General features: G+C 44.1%; 1 protein-coding gene across 8 annotated transcripts in view; it reads left to right on the top strand.

The window, feature by feature from the left end:
* The window catches only part of Scyl2 (SCY1 like pseudokinase 2), a 62,474-nt gene extending 52,997 nt beyond the window's left edge, over nucleotides 1-9,477 (top strand). For 4 of the 8 annotated variants that reach the window (XM_006979824.4, XM_076554603.1, XM_076554604.1 and 1 more), the window contains exons 15-18: nucleotides 1,745-1,811; nucleotides 1,935-2,027; nucleotides 4,365-4,484; nucleotides 7,462-9,477. In XM_006979824.4, coding sequence (XP_006979886.3) covers nucleotides 1,745-1,811; nucleotides 1,935-2,027; nucleotides 4,365-4,484; nucleotides 7,462-8,121 — 940 coding nt within the window. In that variant the 3' untranslated portion in view covers nucleotides 8,122-9,477. Of the gene's footprint in view, nucleotides 1-1,744; nucleotides 1,812-1,931; nucleotides 2,028-4,364; nucleotides 4,485-7,461 lie in introns of all 8 variants that reach the window. The other 4 variants (XM_006979823.3, XM_076554600.1, XM_076554602.1 and 1 more) reach the window with 1 other exon arrangement.
* Nucleotides 9,478-17,834: the final 8,357 nt, after the last annotated feature.

Below are 17,834 nucleotides of genomic sequence, written 5' to 3'. Positions count from 1 at the left end.
TGTTTCCAGGGCTCCGTACACCTGGCTGTGGGGGTTCTGGAGCAGACCCCGCTGCCTGTTTCCCAAAGGTGGTAACGGATTTCCCTGAGCATCGACCTTAGATCGGCACTCCTTTCTCCAGTGACGGCCCTTTTGACTTCAGGGGCAAAGTCCTGGTGTCTTTGCCACTGCTTGGGCTTGAGGACAATTTTTTTCAGCATGACCTTGCTGGCCACATCCAAAACAGCCAGGGGTACAATTTAAGGCAGAAAAAGATTCAAGTGTAGCTGTGGTAAAAGGAGCATGGGGCCCATATGACATTACAGCTTCCTTAAGCTGTTTGATGCTTTTAAAATCTAGGGGATAGTGTTCCCTTTGAATCTGACCGTCAGCATTTTGAGTCTCTATAACTGGGTAAGCAACTCCCCTCAATAACCCCTCTATGGGTGCGGAAGGAAGGACCTCCGTGTTGCAAAAGTTAGGGTTACGGGCTGGAGGTCTATCCTTGTAAGAATTCTTCTGTGATTTCCCTCTTAAGCATCTAGTATCTTTTTCTAATCTGACTTCTACATCATCACCCTCTGAAGACGACTCTGCAGAGTCAGAAACATTGGAAGTTTGAAGGGATCTGAGAGCCTCCTCTATCTGAGACTCCTCCAACACAGCTTTAGCTCTAGTTAATTGTTCTTGAACTTTAATATCATCACTAAGCAATGCAACTTGAACCAAGCGCCACAAAGAGAAAGTAGCTAAGGATATGGAATCAGGCCCTTCTTTATGCGAATATTTTTGTAAGTCAATCTTAACCTGTTCCCAGTCTGGTATAGTAAATCCTTCGGAGACCAGAATCCAGAGACTAACATTGTGGAGGATCTGAACGAAATCTTTAGCTGTCTTGCTCTTAATGACAGTGCCTTGTTGCCTCAGCAGTCCAATTAACTGTCCCTCGAGGAGCGACTGTGAGCTAGCTGCACCCGTATCAATTCACCTTCTCTTTTTTCTATTTAAACTGCTGGCCAGCCTTACCTCCGGGTGTCCATCAGCTTGTCCCTTCTTTCTCGGATCTCAGTGGGACTCCATTTGTAGCTATAACGCCCGCACTACCACCACCCATTCACCATGTCCAAGCGAGGGGCTGTGGATCAAAAAACAGAGACAAAAGACAACGGGTCATTTGCCTCAGCAGAATGCCATTTATTGAAAGGGAGGAAACCTTAAATACAGGCTTATAGCACAATGGGAGGACCCCAGAGGGCAGAAGTTCACTACTGATGTTTACAATCTTGCATCTAAGCCGTTAACGCTCAATATGCAAGATACACAAACAAGGGACTTCCCTTAAGCATTCAGGAGGGTGGAAACTGGCAGGGAATTAGCATAGGGAGGACATCAAGGTCAAGGTCAGCAAGCAAGGCAACAGGTACCCAAACTGGGGGCCAGGGCCCTGCACAGGGTCTCCGTTTCTGCTGTGCTGTGCTCTGCAGGATAGCTGGCCCTAGGGCCTCAGTTGATTCTCTGGTCTTTGCCCCATGTCTTGCTGCAGGATTGCTGGATTTACAGATGCATGCCACCACATCTGCTTTTTCACATGGGCTCTGGGGCTTGAATTCAGGTCACAAGGCTTTCATGGACCTAGATGTTATTATCATCATCATGTTATTATTTCTGCAAGCAGACTAACCATAGAAAATAGTGGGAAAATCTGAGCTAAGGAATAAAGTTAGTTTCTTTTAACTACCTTTCCATAATTCTGTCCATCTTGTAGGTCTTTGGACATAGGAAATCAAATGAACGCTTCCGAGGAGACGAGCGTTACCCATGTTGGAAGTCAGGTAAGAAGACATTTATTTTTACAGAAAATGTTTGAGAGTGTCTCATTTAAGAGTCCTTAATCTTTAAGGAATAAAATAACATTTATTGGGGTGTCTTCAAGTGTTGAACTTGTATTTCAGCAGATTGACAAGGTCTTTAACAACATTGGAGCAGATCTTCTAACTGGTGGTGAATCAGAAAATAAAGAAGATGGGCTGCAGAATAAACAGAAAAGAGTAAGTTTCTCTACTTTAAAAAATATATTTTTATTGTGAGACTTCCTATAAACCATATATATTTTCTGGGAAATGTCGTGTAGTCTAACTCTTTAGGAACTGTATTGGGAAGGAATGTGTGTAAGCTGTTTTGGGTTCTTTTGCTACTACATGCGCGCGCGCGCGCGCACACACACACACACACACACACACACACACACACACACACGCACGGTGCCTTGTCTCCATTGCTTGACTCTGCCTGGCTGGTGCCGTCACTTGCAGTTTGCTGCCTGTCTGCTCCTCCTGAATTACTGCTTATCACTAATTACAATTTTTTTTTAATTGTGTGTATTTGTGGTGGTGGGAGGGTTGTACATGTGAGTGCAGGTGCCCACAGAGGCCAAGGGCAGGTATTGGATCCTCTGGTGCTGGAATTAGAGGGAGCTGTGAGCTGCCTGACGCAGATGTGGGGAGCTGAACTTGGGTCCTCTGGAAGAGCAGGTGACCCTTTCTAGCCAGTGAGCCGTCTCTCCAGCCCCAGCTTTTCAGTGTTCGAAGTCTCTTCTTACTGCTGTCAGTATGAGTGCCAGGCTGTTATCCTTTCTGTGGTTTCTATTCCATGGTGATCCCTAACTTTTATGGCCTTCAGATATTCGTTCAAGTTGGGATTTTGTTTTTGATATTGCTCAGGCTAGTCTTGAACTTGCTCTGTAGCCAGGGGCTAGCCTTGACTTCCTGGTTTCCTGCCTTCACCTTTATGTGCAGGCATCAGAGGCTGGAGCCACCACATCTCTCTTTCACTGACGTATTCAGAGGCTAACATCGGGTACTGGGTAGTCTGATGCTTAGTATGGAACTACCTGATATCTTCTCACAGTTAGACTAAGGTTATACCTGAAGTTAGTCTTTTACTTTGTGTGTGTGTGTGTGTGTGGGCATGCACATGCCATGATGTGCACATGGAGATCAGAGGTCAGCTTGTAGAAGTCAGTTCTTTCCTTGTGTGTGAGTCCTAGGTATCAAACTCAGGTTATCAGACCTGATGGCAAGGATGCTTACCTGCTGAGCCGTTTCCCCAGCCCAGGCTACACACTTTTGGCAAGAATCCTATAAAAATGATGTGGGACTCTTCTTGATTTATTTTACTAAGGATATATAATGTTGATAAGCATTATTAGTGGGGAATGATATTTTAAAGAAAAATTTCAGTTAGGTACAATTTTACTTTGCAAGCACCTAAAATCTGAGTACAGGTTTTATTCTGTTTCCTTTTTAAAGATTTACTGTCCTGTGGTTTTGAACAGTAAACCATTAGGTAATACTTTCCTATTGAAATAATGCTTTATATCCAGTAAATCAAAATACTGTTGAGTTCATTCTTGTATTTATTTACAAAATACAATTATCTGTGTATAGAGCCAATAGACAACACAGAGACTTGCAAAACTGTAAAAGAAAGTCTTTTGAACTTGCTGTTTAGCAAAATGGGAGTATAAAGACACACAACTCGAGGCAGACATTCATAGCAAAGGAGCATGTTTATTTAATGCTTCCTTAGTCATTTATTTACTTACAAATTTTTGTGGTATTGAGATTGAACTGAGGGCCTTGGAAATTCTAGGCAAGTACTCTAGCATTGAGCTCCCCAGTTCATGTTTTACTTAAATGTATTATATTTATGTATTTACTTATTTTGTATGTGTATGTATGTATGCATGCATGCATGCCAGGGCATTGGTATGGTGGTCCGAACAACTGTGAAAGTCATTTGTTGCCTTTCCACCATGGGAGACCCAGGGATTGAACCCAGAGCATCTGACTTGGTGGCAACCTCCTTTACCCGCTGAGCCGTCTCACTTGCTTGTGTGTGTGTGTGTGTGTGTGTGTGTGTGTGTGTGTGTGTGTGTACGTACACGCGTATGCGTGCATGTGCATACCTGCCTACCTGTTGTGTGTATGTGGCAGTCAGAGGAAACTCAGGTGTCAGTGATTGCTTTCTGCCTTGAGACAAGATGAGCTTTCTTGTTCACGGCTGTGTAGCCAGGCTGGGGTCACAGGTGCATGCTGCTGTGTCTAGCTGTACTGGTTCTGGAGTCCAAACTTAGGTCTCCCAACTGCTTAGCCATCCCTCTAGCTCCTCTCTTTTTGAGACAGGGTTTCTCTGTGAGGGCTTGGCTGTCCTAGAACTCGTTCTGTAGATAGGCTGGTCTTGAACTCACTGAGATCCTCTGCCTCCCGAGTGCTGGGATTAAAGGTGTGTGCTACTGCACTGGAGTCTAGCTCCTTTTTTAGGAATCTCGTTCTGCAGATGGAGTATAAAGTGTGGTTGACTTTGTTATTCTGCTTTGCTCTAAGGCATCACTTACACTTGAAGAAAAACAGAAACTGGCAAAAGAACAGGAGCAGGCCCAGAAGCTGAAAAGCCAGCAGCCGCTGAAGCCCCAACTCCACACTCCCGTGGCGCCCGTCAAACAGGTGCGTTTCCTCTGCGTCGTCTCAGGCATCCTTAGTAGTGAGGAGCAGAGTGGTGAGCAGCTTGTGTCTGTACAGATGCATTTAAAGGATGATATGATCAAGTAGTGACTCAAGAGTGTGACCCAGGCTTCCCTGAGTAACCTGCCCGCCCCAATGCAGTGATTAGTCTCGGTGCTGTTCCCAACGAGGAAATGGGGTGAATAGGTGGTTTGTAAGAAAAGATGTGGACTAATGTGTCATTATCAGGAATAGTCTATTCACGTCCTTAAGTGTTTCACAGCTGGAAGAACCTGCCTGTTTCTGGCTTTTCTGTTCTAACTGGCTTTGGGTTAGGAAGAAGCATCACCATCACCTGACCACATTGATTCCCTCTGTTCTGGGCACTGTTCAGACGCTGGTGCTGCTGCCCTGGGGACGGGTCCTGCCTGCAGAGTTTACACTCACTGGTGTAGCTCGGAAGTATTTTAACTTACTACTACCTGTTCTCCCTATGTCTTAATCACAGTTCTTCCCCAGATGAAAAAATGTGTGTGGGCTAAGGGGCAAAATTGAGAATTATTGGTGGAAGTATTAAGGTAACTCCACGTGGTTAAAAGGGAGGTTTACTTGGGGTTTTTACTTACAACAAGTAAAGGGATAGGTTACAGAATCCGGGAGAGGTGAAGTGCTGGAGAATCAGCTTGGTCTACCTCCCACATCCAGGATTACCAGGAACCAAAGAGAGCTGACACATCTGGATCTCAGGTCTTCAGGGCTTTTGTCTCAGCCCCGCCTTTTAGGCGGGACAGTTACCAAAGCCTCAATGGGGGTAGTACTTCTAGGTCAAAGCTGGAACAGCCACCCACTACATCTCCCCCTTTTGTCTAAAGAAGTTCTTACCTAATACAAATCTATATAGAATAGGAATGATTATCCAATATTGTCCAGGAGGAATAAGGGATAATGATCTAGACAAGATGGAACTACAACCAACACGAACAATATCAAACAAGAGACACATACTAAAATCCAGAGAAGTCTGGAGCATAGGTAAATGGCACGTTACAGAGATCATTTCAAAAGGTGTCATATCCTAAAGAACCTAAATCTAACACTTAATATGTTCTAAGATACAAGAAGATTGTAACTATAACTGTTAGTCTCCAATCCCATCAAAGACCTGAGAAGGAATATAATAATACCTGAGAAATGGGAGAAGGATGCAAGCAACTTTTGGGAGTCTTTCGAGAGTAGACAGAGATAGCTGGCAGCCTGGACAGTCACCTAAAGTTTCTCAGCATCTCTGGTGCATTCACATTGGCTACAGGCCTAGAGTATCTGTCAGACCATTTTACCGTCAACAGTCGAGGCAAGGGCAGGTCTTTGTCCAGTAGGCCATTTTGTGCCAAGAAGAAGACAAACTTCCAAACAGAAATGTCTCAGAAGCCCAACATTCTCTCTTGATCAAATCAGTGCTGCCAGGAGCGATCATGTCTCACATCAAAAGAATTCCAAGTTATCAAAACATTTAAATGCCATATTCTCCAGGTCTATGAAGTGTTTGAAGACTACTTATCCATCTGACATATGTTTCTGTAAGTCTGGAGAACCTAACTAACATAACTATAGAGATGACAAGCGTAGGTGACTATAAATCTATAAGTCTTATCTACCTAGATAACCTAAGGACTAAGGCTTCATGTAAACAGGGTAAACAGTCTGTAAGCAAATGTACAGCCAAAGGACAATGACCTCAAAATTGTGACAATACACAAAATATGTAAAACAGAGGTAGGAATGTATGGTACAATATGCAATATGACAATAATCCTAAATATGTATCAATATACCAAATATCCTAAACAGAGGTAGAACATACATACAGCATGACAAATAGAATTTTACATTTGTATCAATATACAAAACATTTCGTATAAAAGTAGAAATATATGTACATTACAGCAAATATGTTTCTGTATTTGTATCAACATACAAATTATCTGGAATAAGAATATAAAAAGTTTACATTTATATCAATATGCAAGAATCCATAGCAGTGCAATTATCTAAAGCTGATATTTTACTAGATTAGTTTACTAGTACATACAATAATCTATCTTAATATACTATACCTATCCACCCCACCCCCCTTTTTTAGGGGAGTACCGAGTCCAATGTTTTCTTCCACCCCCTACATGTATATGTATGTATGTATGTATGTGTGTGTGCATGTGTATATATATACACGTGTGTGTGTGTGTGTGTGTGTGTGTGTGTGTATACACACACACACACACACACACACACACACATACACATATACATATAACCATTATCCATAACCCTCAGAAACATGAAACCTTTGGGGAGTGGGGGCGTCATTTTCTTAGAATTGCTTCCTGCTGTTCAGGGGCAATGGTATCTCTGAGTTCTTTAAGAACGCTCAGATAGTTAAGTCTCAGTTGGACTATCTGTCGATTCTGTAGCCAGTCTCAGAGTCATGGGTGAGATTGTCTGAGATTCTGGCTGGAAGTGAAGTATGATGATGAGTACCATGGCATCATTCTGGACTGGGTAGAGTTGTAGTAGTACCTATAGAATAGAGAAAAATGATGAAATTCTTCAAAATAAACGGGAGAATTTTCTATTTTTTATGCTACAGTTTTAATGAAAAGAGTCAGTTCTGCCCGGGGGCATTTCACATAATTGTAGTTTAAACTTACCATCGCTGTCATCAAGTCAATTGCCAGTATTGCTTACAAAAACTACAAAAATAAATGGGAGCCGTTACGTGGTGTGCAGGTGGTAGTTTACTGACTTGGTGTAGATCATCAGCTTAACTGTAATTCGTCCTTTATCATGGTCTCTGCCCATGCTCTCTAGTTGCCATGTACCACATCTGTCCAGTGCTCACTAGCTAGCATGTACTCGGTGCAGTGCTTACTAATAAAGTCCTGTGTGTGTCTTGGAGGGAAAGTAATTCACTCCTATTTTTCAGACTAAGGACTTGACAGATACGCTGATGGACAACATGACCTCTTTGACCAGCCTTTCTGTTAGCACTCCGAAGCTTTCTGCTTCAAGTACCTTCACGTCTGTTCCTTCCACGGGCCTCAACATGATGTTTTCTACACCAATTGATAATACAAAGAGAAATTTGACAAATGGCCTAAATGCCAACATGGGCTTTCAGACTTCAGGGTTCAGCATGCCGGTCAATCCGAACCAGAACTTCTTCAGTGGTACGAGCACAGCTGGAGTGAGCACAGCTGGAGTGAGCACAATGACTCTGGGAGCCCCGCCCACTCTGTCAAACTACAGCCCTTTGAGCAGTGCTCCTGCTGCTGGGAAGCAGGCGCCCCAGAGACCAGCCGACATGTCTGCCCTTAATAATCTCTTTGGCCCTCAGAAACCCAAAGTTAGCATGAACCAGCTCTCCCAACAGAAACCAAATCAGTGGCTGAATCAGTTTGTACCTCCTCCAGGTTCCTCGGGTATGGGCAGCGCAGCCATGGGCTCACAGGTGAATGTGATGGGCCAGGCTGCCTTTGGGATGCAGGGCAATCCTTTCTTCAACCCCCAGAACTTTGCACAGCCACCAACCACCATGACCAGCAGCAGTTCAGCTAGCAATGATCTGAAAGATCTTTTCGGGTGACGTGTCCCGAGCTGCTCTGTGGAGGGTCACTGCAGTTTCAATCATGGGTAAGCAGACTTCTACCGGTGTGCAGCTGGCTGGAAGAAACTGCTTCTGGGGAGATGGATTGTTTCTCTGACAGAACACCTGCTTCCATGCCAGCCAGCGCAGGAGTTGTGCGGATCCTAACCAGTTGAATTGTTTTAAAGCAGAGAGGATTTTCTCCTCTGACAAACTCCTTCAGGTTTTTAAAGATCCAGTCCTTACCAGTCTCAAAGTGCAAAAGGACAACCGAGTTATCTTGAGTAGCAGTTTTTAAATCAGATGTTTATTTTGGCTTGTAAATCTTCATGTTATTAAAAAGCTTGAGTTGATGGTAACCGGCAGTTCACCTGTTATCTACTTTGTGTTCATTTGTCCTCATTTAATGTGAAGAATCCTGATGCTGTGTTGATTTGTTTGCAATTCTATGACTGGGTGGTAACATGAAAAGAAAGTGGTGGGTCATTTGCTTTTTCCAGTCTTATTTTTCAAAGCATCTTAGGCTTCATACAAGAGACAGTAAAAGTGCTGCAAATCTAATTTATATTAATTTCATTGATTAAAACTATTATTAACCATCTTAAATGTGCAAACCAATCATTGTGAATTATATTTTAGCATGATCTGCCTCAGCTAGCAATGTATTTTCTGCCTTTACTTGAATATGTTTAGGATCACCTTTTCATGTTGTATCACAGGAGAGCCATGTACTGACTTGTACAGAAAACAGACAGAGCACCCGGATATGGCTTTCCCGGCTACTGCCCTCATACTTGAGTTTGAATTCAAATTTCTGAAGTTGCAGCATATATGAATTACATTTTCAAAAGGAGATTTGTAAAAGAAAAAAATTAAACTATATTTAATGAGTAAACTTTTGAGATTTCTGCCATATTGTTTTGAGTGTAATAAACTCTAAAAATGAGCCATTGGGTACCAACAGATTAAATGTTAGCTTGCCATGATAGTCTAACCTTGTTAGTTACTACTACTACAATTTAATTATTTCCTAGGAGTTCCAGAAACTTTTTGCTTGGACCTATTAGTGTCTGTAAATCAGTCACTGTTAGAAAGGAAGAAGTCAGTTCTAACAGGACACGCCTCCCTTTTCAGAACCTTTCTCTGATGTTTATCTTTAATTTGCCGATTCTACCACAGAGCCTTATGCTATAAATGCCATTTGTATTTTTAAAAATTATATTCCACTGTTACGTGATAACGAAAGAACTCCTTTAAAAAAAAAAACTGTGTATGTATTATAGTTGCTGCCATACAGTTTGTGGTTTTTAATTATCTGGAACCAGCAATCATTTAAAATAAATCGTATGAAGTTTAGTGTGCTGATACTAAGTTTATTAAATGGCTGAAGGTTCATTGAAACATAATCACGTGCTCGTGATGTACGGACTCTGCAGTACTTGATTACAAAGTAGTTTCCTGCCGTCACCAGTGCTGACAGCATCCAGTGAAAAGCACACTTCAGCAATGCAGGTCGGCGTTCAAACCTGGCACCTGTCTAGTTTGACTTCAGAAGAACTGGTCGGATGCAAAGGATTCATCCAAGAAATAAAAAGGCATTTTTGTCAAATACATTCACAACTTCACCTGACTTGTTTCAAACACAATAGTAATATTTCTTTTGGGAAATGTTTTATATGGAATAAAATTGTTGTTGGACATTTCTTTGTAACAATTCCATAGCTACTCTTTACTGAGAAATTCTTTTGAAATTTTTATGTTTGGGTGTTTTGTCTAGGCGCCCCATGAGCATGCAGTGCCGGGGACGACCAGAAGGGGGCGCTGGATCCCGTTTCAGTTATTCCACGACACAACACCATAACCAACGCAGCACCTTATGAAAGGAAGCGTCTAACTGGGGGCTCGCGGTCCCCCATCATGGTGGGAGCACGCGCTGCCTGACCCCCAAGCTTGAGGCACAGAGAGGGGAGACAGGGATGGAGGAGGGTAAGCAAGCGGACAGGAAATTGTGTTGGCTCTTGGAGTCTGAAAGCCCAACCCAGTGACACCTCCCACAGGGCCACCCCTCCTTATCCTTCCCTAACTGTTGTGTCAATTGGGGACCAAGCTTCAAATACAGGAACTTATGGGAGCCTCTCTCATTCAAGTCACCACAGCCATCGGGGCCTGGAGTTAAAATGTTTGCGGGCCACCACGTGACCGGGATTCAATCTCAGGGTCTCTGGAAAAGCAGCCGCTTAACCATTCTTAAGCACTGAGTCATATCTCCAGGCTTTTTATTTTATAAAGTTACTTGATATTAGTGTTGAACTCCTTATTGGAAGAAAATAATATAATCATCTATATATGACTTTAAATATGCTGGTTGATTACTTGAAAAACGCAATATATAATTCGTAAGTAACTTAGAAGTGTTAAAAGTTGCTTATTGGCCTCCCTCCCTGAGGACTCAGGCATAGTCAATGAGGAAGGGAGAGACATTTGCGTAGTTCATAGGAGTGGAACTCTAGTGGTATAGACATTATAACACACCATGCTCCTGTAAATAGCCCTAGTGAGACACACTCGGGGTAGGGTTGGAGGAAAGGGTGGTTGGGCAGAAGGGCATTAGGAGTGGGGGTGGGCTAGGGAAGGTAACAAGGGGGTGAATGACTGAAATGATGTACATGGATGTCAATGAAACCAGTTATGTGTAATTAATATAGGCTAGTTTAAATGTTGATTATTGGGATGGGGGTATAGTTCTATTAGTAAAGTGCTTGCCTTGTGTGAGGATCAGGGTTAGGTCAACAGAATGCATGGAAAATCCCAGCAGTGAGGAGGTGGAGACAGGAGGACCCTGGGGCTTGCAGGCCAACCAGCCCAGCCTAATTGGAGCACTCTAGTCCAGTGAGAAGGCCTGTCTCAAAGGAGGGTGGGTGGTGTTGGCTTCCATTCACATACCTACCCACCAGTGTGGGTGTGCCCTTCCCCGACATTTAAATTTATTTTTAAAAGTTGCTTCTTGGTGCTGGAGAGATGGCTCAGAGGTTAAGAGCACCGGGCGTTCTTCTAGAGGACCTGAGTTCAATTCCCAGCAGCCACATAACGGTTTACAACCATCTGTAATGAGATCTGGTGCCCTCTTCTGGCCTGCAGGGATGCAGGCAGAACATTCTATGCATAATAAGTTGCTTCTTGGGCTGGGGCTGAGTTGATTAAGAGTACTTGCTTAGTGTACACAAAGCCCTAGGGTTGATCTCCAGTATTATATAAACCTCTCGTGGTGGTGCATGCCTGTAATCATCAATCTGAGGTTGGAGGCGGGAGGATCAGAAATTTCATGGTTATCCTTGGCTGCAAGAATTCAAGGCCAAACTTGCTACAAGAGAGCCTGCCTTACAAAGAAATTCATTGAGAATTGTGCTTTATGTTTCTAACAGAGTTGTTCCTACAGTTCTTCCCACTTTGTCAATGGGAATTTATGTTGTTCCTATCAATTGAATGGTGGTATTGCTGCTCCTGTTGTGAAGTTGCCCTGTATTTAGGCTAATGTGTTTCTTTATGAACCGAATTTTTAAATTGCTAGACATTCTTAAGTCCATTTCAGAAACAAAGCGTTTCAGTCTCTTGTCTTAAAATAGGAAGTTGCTGGGCAAACTCAAGTGTCAGGGCTGGTGATTTCAATGACAGGTGAGGAGGACTGGGGGACCCCCGTCAGTGGTGCTGGCAGCACCCAAATGTCATGGAATTAAAGTTGGTAAACCTGGGGAGGAGAGTACAGCAGGAGCAGCCATTTCACTGAATGGTGCTTGCTGGATATTAGAAATGTTTTCTATTCCAAGTTCCAGGTGTTCCTGCAGCCTGGAGTGTGTACCTAGGCTATGAGCTGTAGGTGGAGTTTTCTTGTCTCAAAGCTGCTCTCAATCACTCAGAGGCTCAATTATAAATGCTCAGCCGATAGCTCAGGCTTGTTACCAGGTAACTCTTACACTTCACCCATATTTCTTATCTATGCTTTGTCACATGGCTCATGGCTTGCTACCTCATTTTCTACATGCCCTGCTTCCTTGGTGGCTGGCTGGTGTCGCCCCTGACTCCGCCCTTCTTCCCATTATTCTCCTAGTTTGGTTGATAATCCCTGCCTGGCTAGTGGCCAACCAGCTTTTCATTAAACCAGTCCGAGTGACAAATCTTCACAGTGTACAAAAGGATTATTCCACAGCAGCAAGCCACAAGTGTGGTTTCAGTGTTCCCATTTTAAAAAGTAAAATTCATATTTAACTTTTCCCAAAATACTGTCTGAGTATGGATTGATAAAACAAATCAGTGGGATATTTTCATTGCTTTTTGGCTCTTTAAGACTTTACATGTTTTTACGTTTATCACATTTCAATTCAGACTACTCGGCCTCCACACGTAGCTGGCAGCCTCTGTCTTAGATGGTGCCCTTATGCATGGGAGCTGTTCTCAGCAGGGAACTGGCACATTTCAGCTTAGCTCCAAGCTCCACACTCCGCCAGAGCTGGCTGCTCTAGACGTCCTCTTTGCTGGCAAACGCTAGGCTTCGTCACCAGAGGGCACTGGAGCTCCCACATGGGAGCCTGGCTGTAAGCAGGGAGGCTTCATCAGGAGAGGGCACTGGAGCTCTGCATGGGAGCCTGGCTGTAAGCAGGGAGGCTTCATCAGGAGAGGGCACTATCCCGTAAGGGAACCTAGCTCTAAGCAGGGGAGCTGAGCTGCCTCTGAGCTACTGTGGGCAGATCCAATTCTGCCACTCTGGCCCATGCCCTCCAGCAAGTTCTTCGTTGTGGTGGAAACAAATGGCGAGTGTAGTCGCAGGGCTGAGCCTCCCCATCTCTGGTGCCCTGCTTTAAAAGGAAACCTTTTCCGCAGCGCCTAGCACTTTTTAAAGCGCCTGCTGCTTGGGTGTCTTTTTTTCGTCTTACTGTTTTAGTTGGCCAGCTTCTAGCTGATGATTATTAACAATTTCTTGTTTATGAGGCTCTCAGGGCCCTGCCCCTCCTTGGGAAACAACTGATGGATGCTGATGAAGGAGGAATTGTCTTCAGTTAATGTAGTCATTAGATAGCTCCCACCCATCTTATGTGAATGGCCCTGGTTAAACTCAGTGGGTCACAGAACAAAACTAAACAAACAAAAAACCCATGGCTGTGAGAATGGGACTTGTGGGGGGCTTTGATGGGTGAGAGTCATCAATACATTATACATGTAATTGTCAAAGAATAATTAAAAATTTTTAATATTAATTAAAAATTAGTGTGATTCCTGTCTCCTGCACGACCTTGATTCTGCTACAAAACTCTTTTAAAGTGGGTCCATGGTATACATGCACTCTAGCAAAAGGCATGGAATAGTTCATATCTGCATGTTCTATAGTAAGACTTCCTCTTTGAAAAGTTCTGAGTTGGGCATGGTGGCTCAGGTATGCAACCCCAGCATTTGGGAGGCTGAGATGGGTAGATGAGTCATCTTGGAGACCAGCCTGGCCTACGTAGTAAGTTTATGGGCAGCAGAGTGATACAGCACCTCAAAGGAAGAACAATTGTGAAATTGCTTGGAATGTGCTGATGGTAGTGGAATTATGGTTTGGCTGCTTTAGATCTGTTTGATAGTTTTAATGCCGCCGCCGCCACCACCACCGCCACCACGCTCCCTTCTTAGTATGTCCCTTTGTGCAGTGGTCTAGGTTGCTAGTAAACTCAGTGTTTGACTTTTCTGCAAAGGTACAGTGTAGAGACATGTCCGGAATTTGGACATAAGAATCGACAATGGGGCTGGAGAGATGGCTCAGAGGTTAAGAGCACTGACTGCTCTTCCAGAGGTCCTGAGTTCAATTCCCAGCAACCACATGGTAGCTCACAACCGTCTGTAATGAGATCTGGCGCCCTCTTCTGACCTGTAGTCATACATGCTGTATACAAAATAAATAAATGAATCTTTAAAAAGAATAAATAATAAAAAAATAAAAAAAATAAATTTAAAAAAAAAAAAAAAAGAATCGACAATGATGCAGGTTTAAATCGTTCCTTGGGTGTCTAAGCCTGCTAGCCTTTCTAACTGTGGTGATGAACCGTCGCCAAAGTGAGGTATGCTGAAGGCATGATAAAAGCATGCACTTGCTGGACTTTGGAGCCAGATAAAGGTGTATTTGTGTGCTGTTGGCTTTTCTTTTGTAAATTAGGCCAAAGTTACTTGTTTGTTCAGGAGTTAAACAGCCAAAATTGTCCAAAACAAAACAAAACACCACCAACAAAAAAACCCTCTCCTTGTGTTCACTTAATTATTTGGAGACAAAGTCTTGCTGCCTTGAACTCGTGACCTTCCACATCAGCCTCTTGGGTTCTGGGATTACAGGCATTGGTCACGAAGGCCAGTTACTCAAGGCCATTCTTGTAAATGGAGGGCAAGGTTCCCATCGAGGCTGGCATCCTCACGGGTCCTCATCTAAGGAGTTATTTTCTGTTTCTGTTTCAGCCATTATGATTCTGTGACTGACATTCTGTCAGCATCAACACACACACACACACACACACACACACACACACACACACACACACACACACACACACACACACCAGAGAGCAAGCTTTAAAATCTCACCTTTAGAAATGTTCGTGAATAGGCTCAAATGAAGCATCCACTTCTCTGGAAGTCTGAATTAACCCCACTTGCGCCCTCTGTGCCTGGGTGGCTGAGTCTGGACTGTGGGCTGTTGTTAACCTTTGTCACATTTAGCTTTGAACCGTGTTACGAAAGCAATGCTGGGTGCCAGGAATGACTGACTTGCTCTGACGTGGAACAGCTGCTTTGAGTTCAGGAAGGACAAATGTCAGGCTTCAGCTCACGAGGAGCGGAGGTTTAATCGTCAACTTGATGCGACCCAGAGTCGTCCCAGGTGATGAGTCTCAGTGAAGGATTGTCTGCGTGGAACTGGCCCGTGGACATGTTGGGGTGTCTTAAGTAAATGGCCTGGGAGGACTCAACCCACTGTGGGGAGCACCATTCACTAGGCAGGGGATTCTGAATGGTGTAAAAGCAGAGAAATTGACTGAGCAGAAGCAAGGAAGCATTTGTTGTTTTTGTTTTTTTTTCTGCCCCTGACTAGATATGATATGACTAGCTGTTTCCTGCCTTGGTTTCCCCACCATGATAAACTATAACCCGGAACTGTAAGCTGAACAGACCCCTCTCTCTCCTGCTTTTTGTCAGGCCCTTTTTATCACAGCAGAGAAACGAACGTGAGTAAAGGTGCTTCGAAGCAGCTCACCGATTACTCTGTTCTTTTTAGAATCTTTAATTAGCAAATCAGGTATGGACAGCAAAAAGGGCCGGCCAAATTTTCAGGGGACTATACTGAACATACAGGGTGTCACTCACTATATGACAGGGGTCAGGGCTTACCTCCTGGCTGTGTGTGTGTGTGTGTGTGTGTGTGTGTGTGTGTGTGTTTATCCTTCTTTGCTGTGATTTCCTTTTTTATATAAATATTATAAATTATGTGTGTATGTGTGTGCTGGGTGTGTTTGTACACATGAGTGTGTTCTTGGAGGCCAGAAGAGTACATCAGATCCTCTGGAGTTCCAGGTGGTTGTGAGCCAGAATTGTGGGTGCTGGAAACCAAACTTAGGTCCCCCATAAGCACTGAGCTGCATTTCCAGGCCATGATTTGCTTTCTTAAAAACAGAATCACATGGTGCTCCTGGACACTCCTGCTTTGGAATTAGAGCAAATATTTACACAGAGTGAGTGTTAAATATGTGTCTTTCCCAAAGCAGGGCAGGTTTTCTCAGGCAAATTCAGGGTCACAGCTCCCAAGCACAGGTCTGGTAGTGAAGTGTGTCAAGTCCCTGGTGTGTGCCCTGGACAACTCACAGCTTCCTGACAGTGGGCATACACCTTCAAACTGCTGGAATGAAAAATAAATGTCCCATTGAGCACAATTTGAATGCATTCGTTCTTCAAAAACTAAGCCTCTGAGGTGTTACGCACTTGGAATTGTAAGAATCTTGGGGCATGGATATAAACAGGCTGTAGCCTTGCCCCCGGGTACAGGTAGTACTTGTAGTTGTACAGATAGCTGCGTAAGCAGTCAGTCTGAAGAACTGCCACATAGGCTGTGGTTGGGAGCCAGAGAGCAGGCACTTGGGCTAGCCTAGGGGAGCTCTTGAAGTGGAGACAGGGCCCGAGCCTGGGTACATAGAGTGCTTGAGCCGGGCGGTGGTGGCGCACGCCTTTAATCCCAGCACTCGGGAGGCAGAGCCAGGCGGATCTCTGTGAGTTCGAGGCCAGCCTGGACTACAGAGTGAGTTCCAGGACAGGCTTCAAAGATACACAAGAGAAATCCTGTCTGGAAAAAACAAGAAAAAAAGCTTTCCAGAAGAATGCTTGTGCTATCAATGGTTACTGAGAGAGAAATCACACTTTATCAGATTAAATTGGAGATACTGGGGAGGGGATTTGTCTAGATAACTCCCAAAGTCCTTCTGAAACTGGAGGTCATGTTGAGTTGACCAAATTTGCTTAATATTACTATATTTTTTTAACACAGCCTCGCTGTGTGTTCTAGGCTGGAGTAAAACTTGAGATCTTCCTGCCTCAGCCTCCTCAAGTGCTGAGATCACAGGCGTGCACCACTGTATCGGTTGGCCAAATAGCTTCTGTTGCACACTGTAGCCCAGGTTGGCCTTGAGATCCTGACCTTCTGCTTGCTTCCGTCTCTCTGATGCTGGGATAACAAGTACAAATCATGACACCCGGTTTAAAGTAACTTTTCCTGTGTGTACATTGTGGATGTGCTGTGCATGTGTGTATGCGTGTGTTCACGTGCATGTGTGCATGCGTGTGTTCACGTGTTGGGTGCACCTGTATAAGGGTATAGATAGCAGAGGCTGACACTGGGTGTCTTCCTCAGTCACTCCGTCTCTCACTTGAGAGAGTTTGCTCTGGGTTACCCTGTCTCCAGTGTGTTGGCCTTACAGCTGGCCACTGTGCCCTCTGGGTATCACAATTCTGGTCCTCATGTTTGTGTGGCAAGTACTTGTTCCAACTGACCCGTCCCCCCAACTCTCTTCCAATAACTTTTGATGATAAAGGAAAGGTGGGGTTAATGTTAGCTTAAAATAGTTGGTATTAAGGCAACAACACATCAAATAGAAAAATAATCAACAGTGTTATTTGTAGCTCACCATCAATATTCTGAGTATTTTGGAAATTTAAGAATTCACAGGGTTTGGTATGTATGTAGGTAGAGTAAATAACATTATTTGAAGACTGGCTCATTTCTGGGGGGAAATGTTTGCTGTGAGTGAATCTATTTCATCTACAAACTACCAGAAGATGTCACTGTTTCCCAAGTGATCAGCCTGTTTTCCAGGTGTGTTCTTGGGACGTGAAGAGGCTGTGGAAAACCTGGTCATCAGGGATATTTGACTTGTGGTTAGAACAGGACCTCAAGAAAAATTGTCTGGTCACTCAGGGTTCTGCCTGTACCTCAGGCACAGCAGAGGCGGGCCAGTGGGATGACTTAGCAGGGGAAGGTGCCTGATGGCCTGATGCCTGGCGTCCACATGATAGGAGAGATCCAGCTCGGGCAAGCGGTCCTCTGACCTCCACACTTACGTTGTCTGCCAGGCTGCCTGTCTGCCTGTCTGCCTGTCTGTCTGTCTCTGTCTCTCTGTCTCTGTCTCTGTCTCTGTCTCTGTCTCTGTCTC

The sequence above is a fragment of the Peromyscus maniculatus genome, chromosome 18 (assembly GCF_049852395.1).
Source record: "Peromyscus maniculatus bairdii isolate BWxNUB_F1_BW_parent chromosome 18, HU_Pman_BW_mat_3.1, whole genome shotgun sequence".
In the NCBI taxonomy this organism is placed as follows: Eukaryota; Metazoa; Chordata; class Mammalia; order Rodentia; family Cricetidae; genus Peromyscus; species Peromyscus maniculatus.
This window is presented reverse-complemented; position numbering and strand designations above follow the sequence as displayed.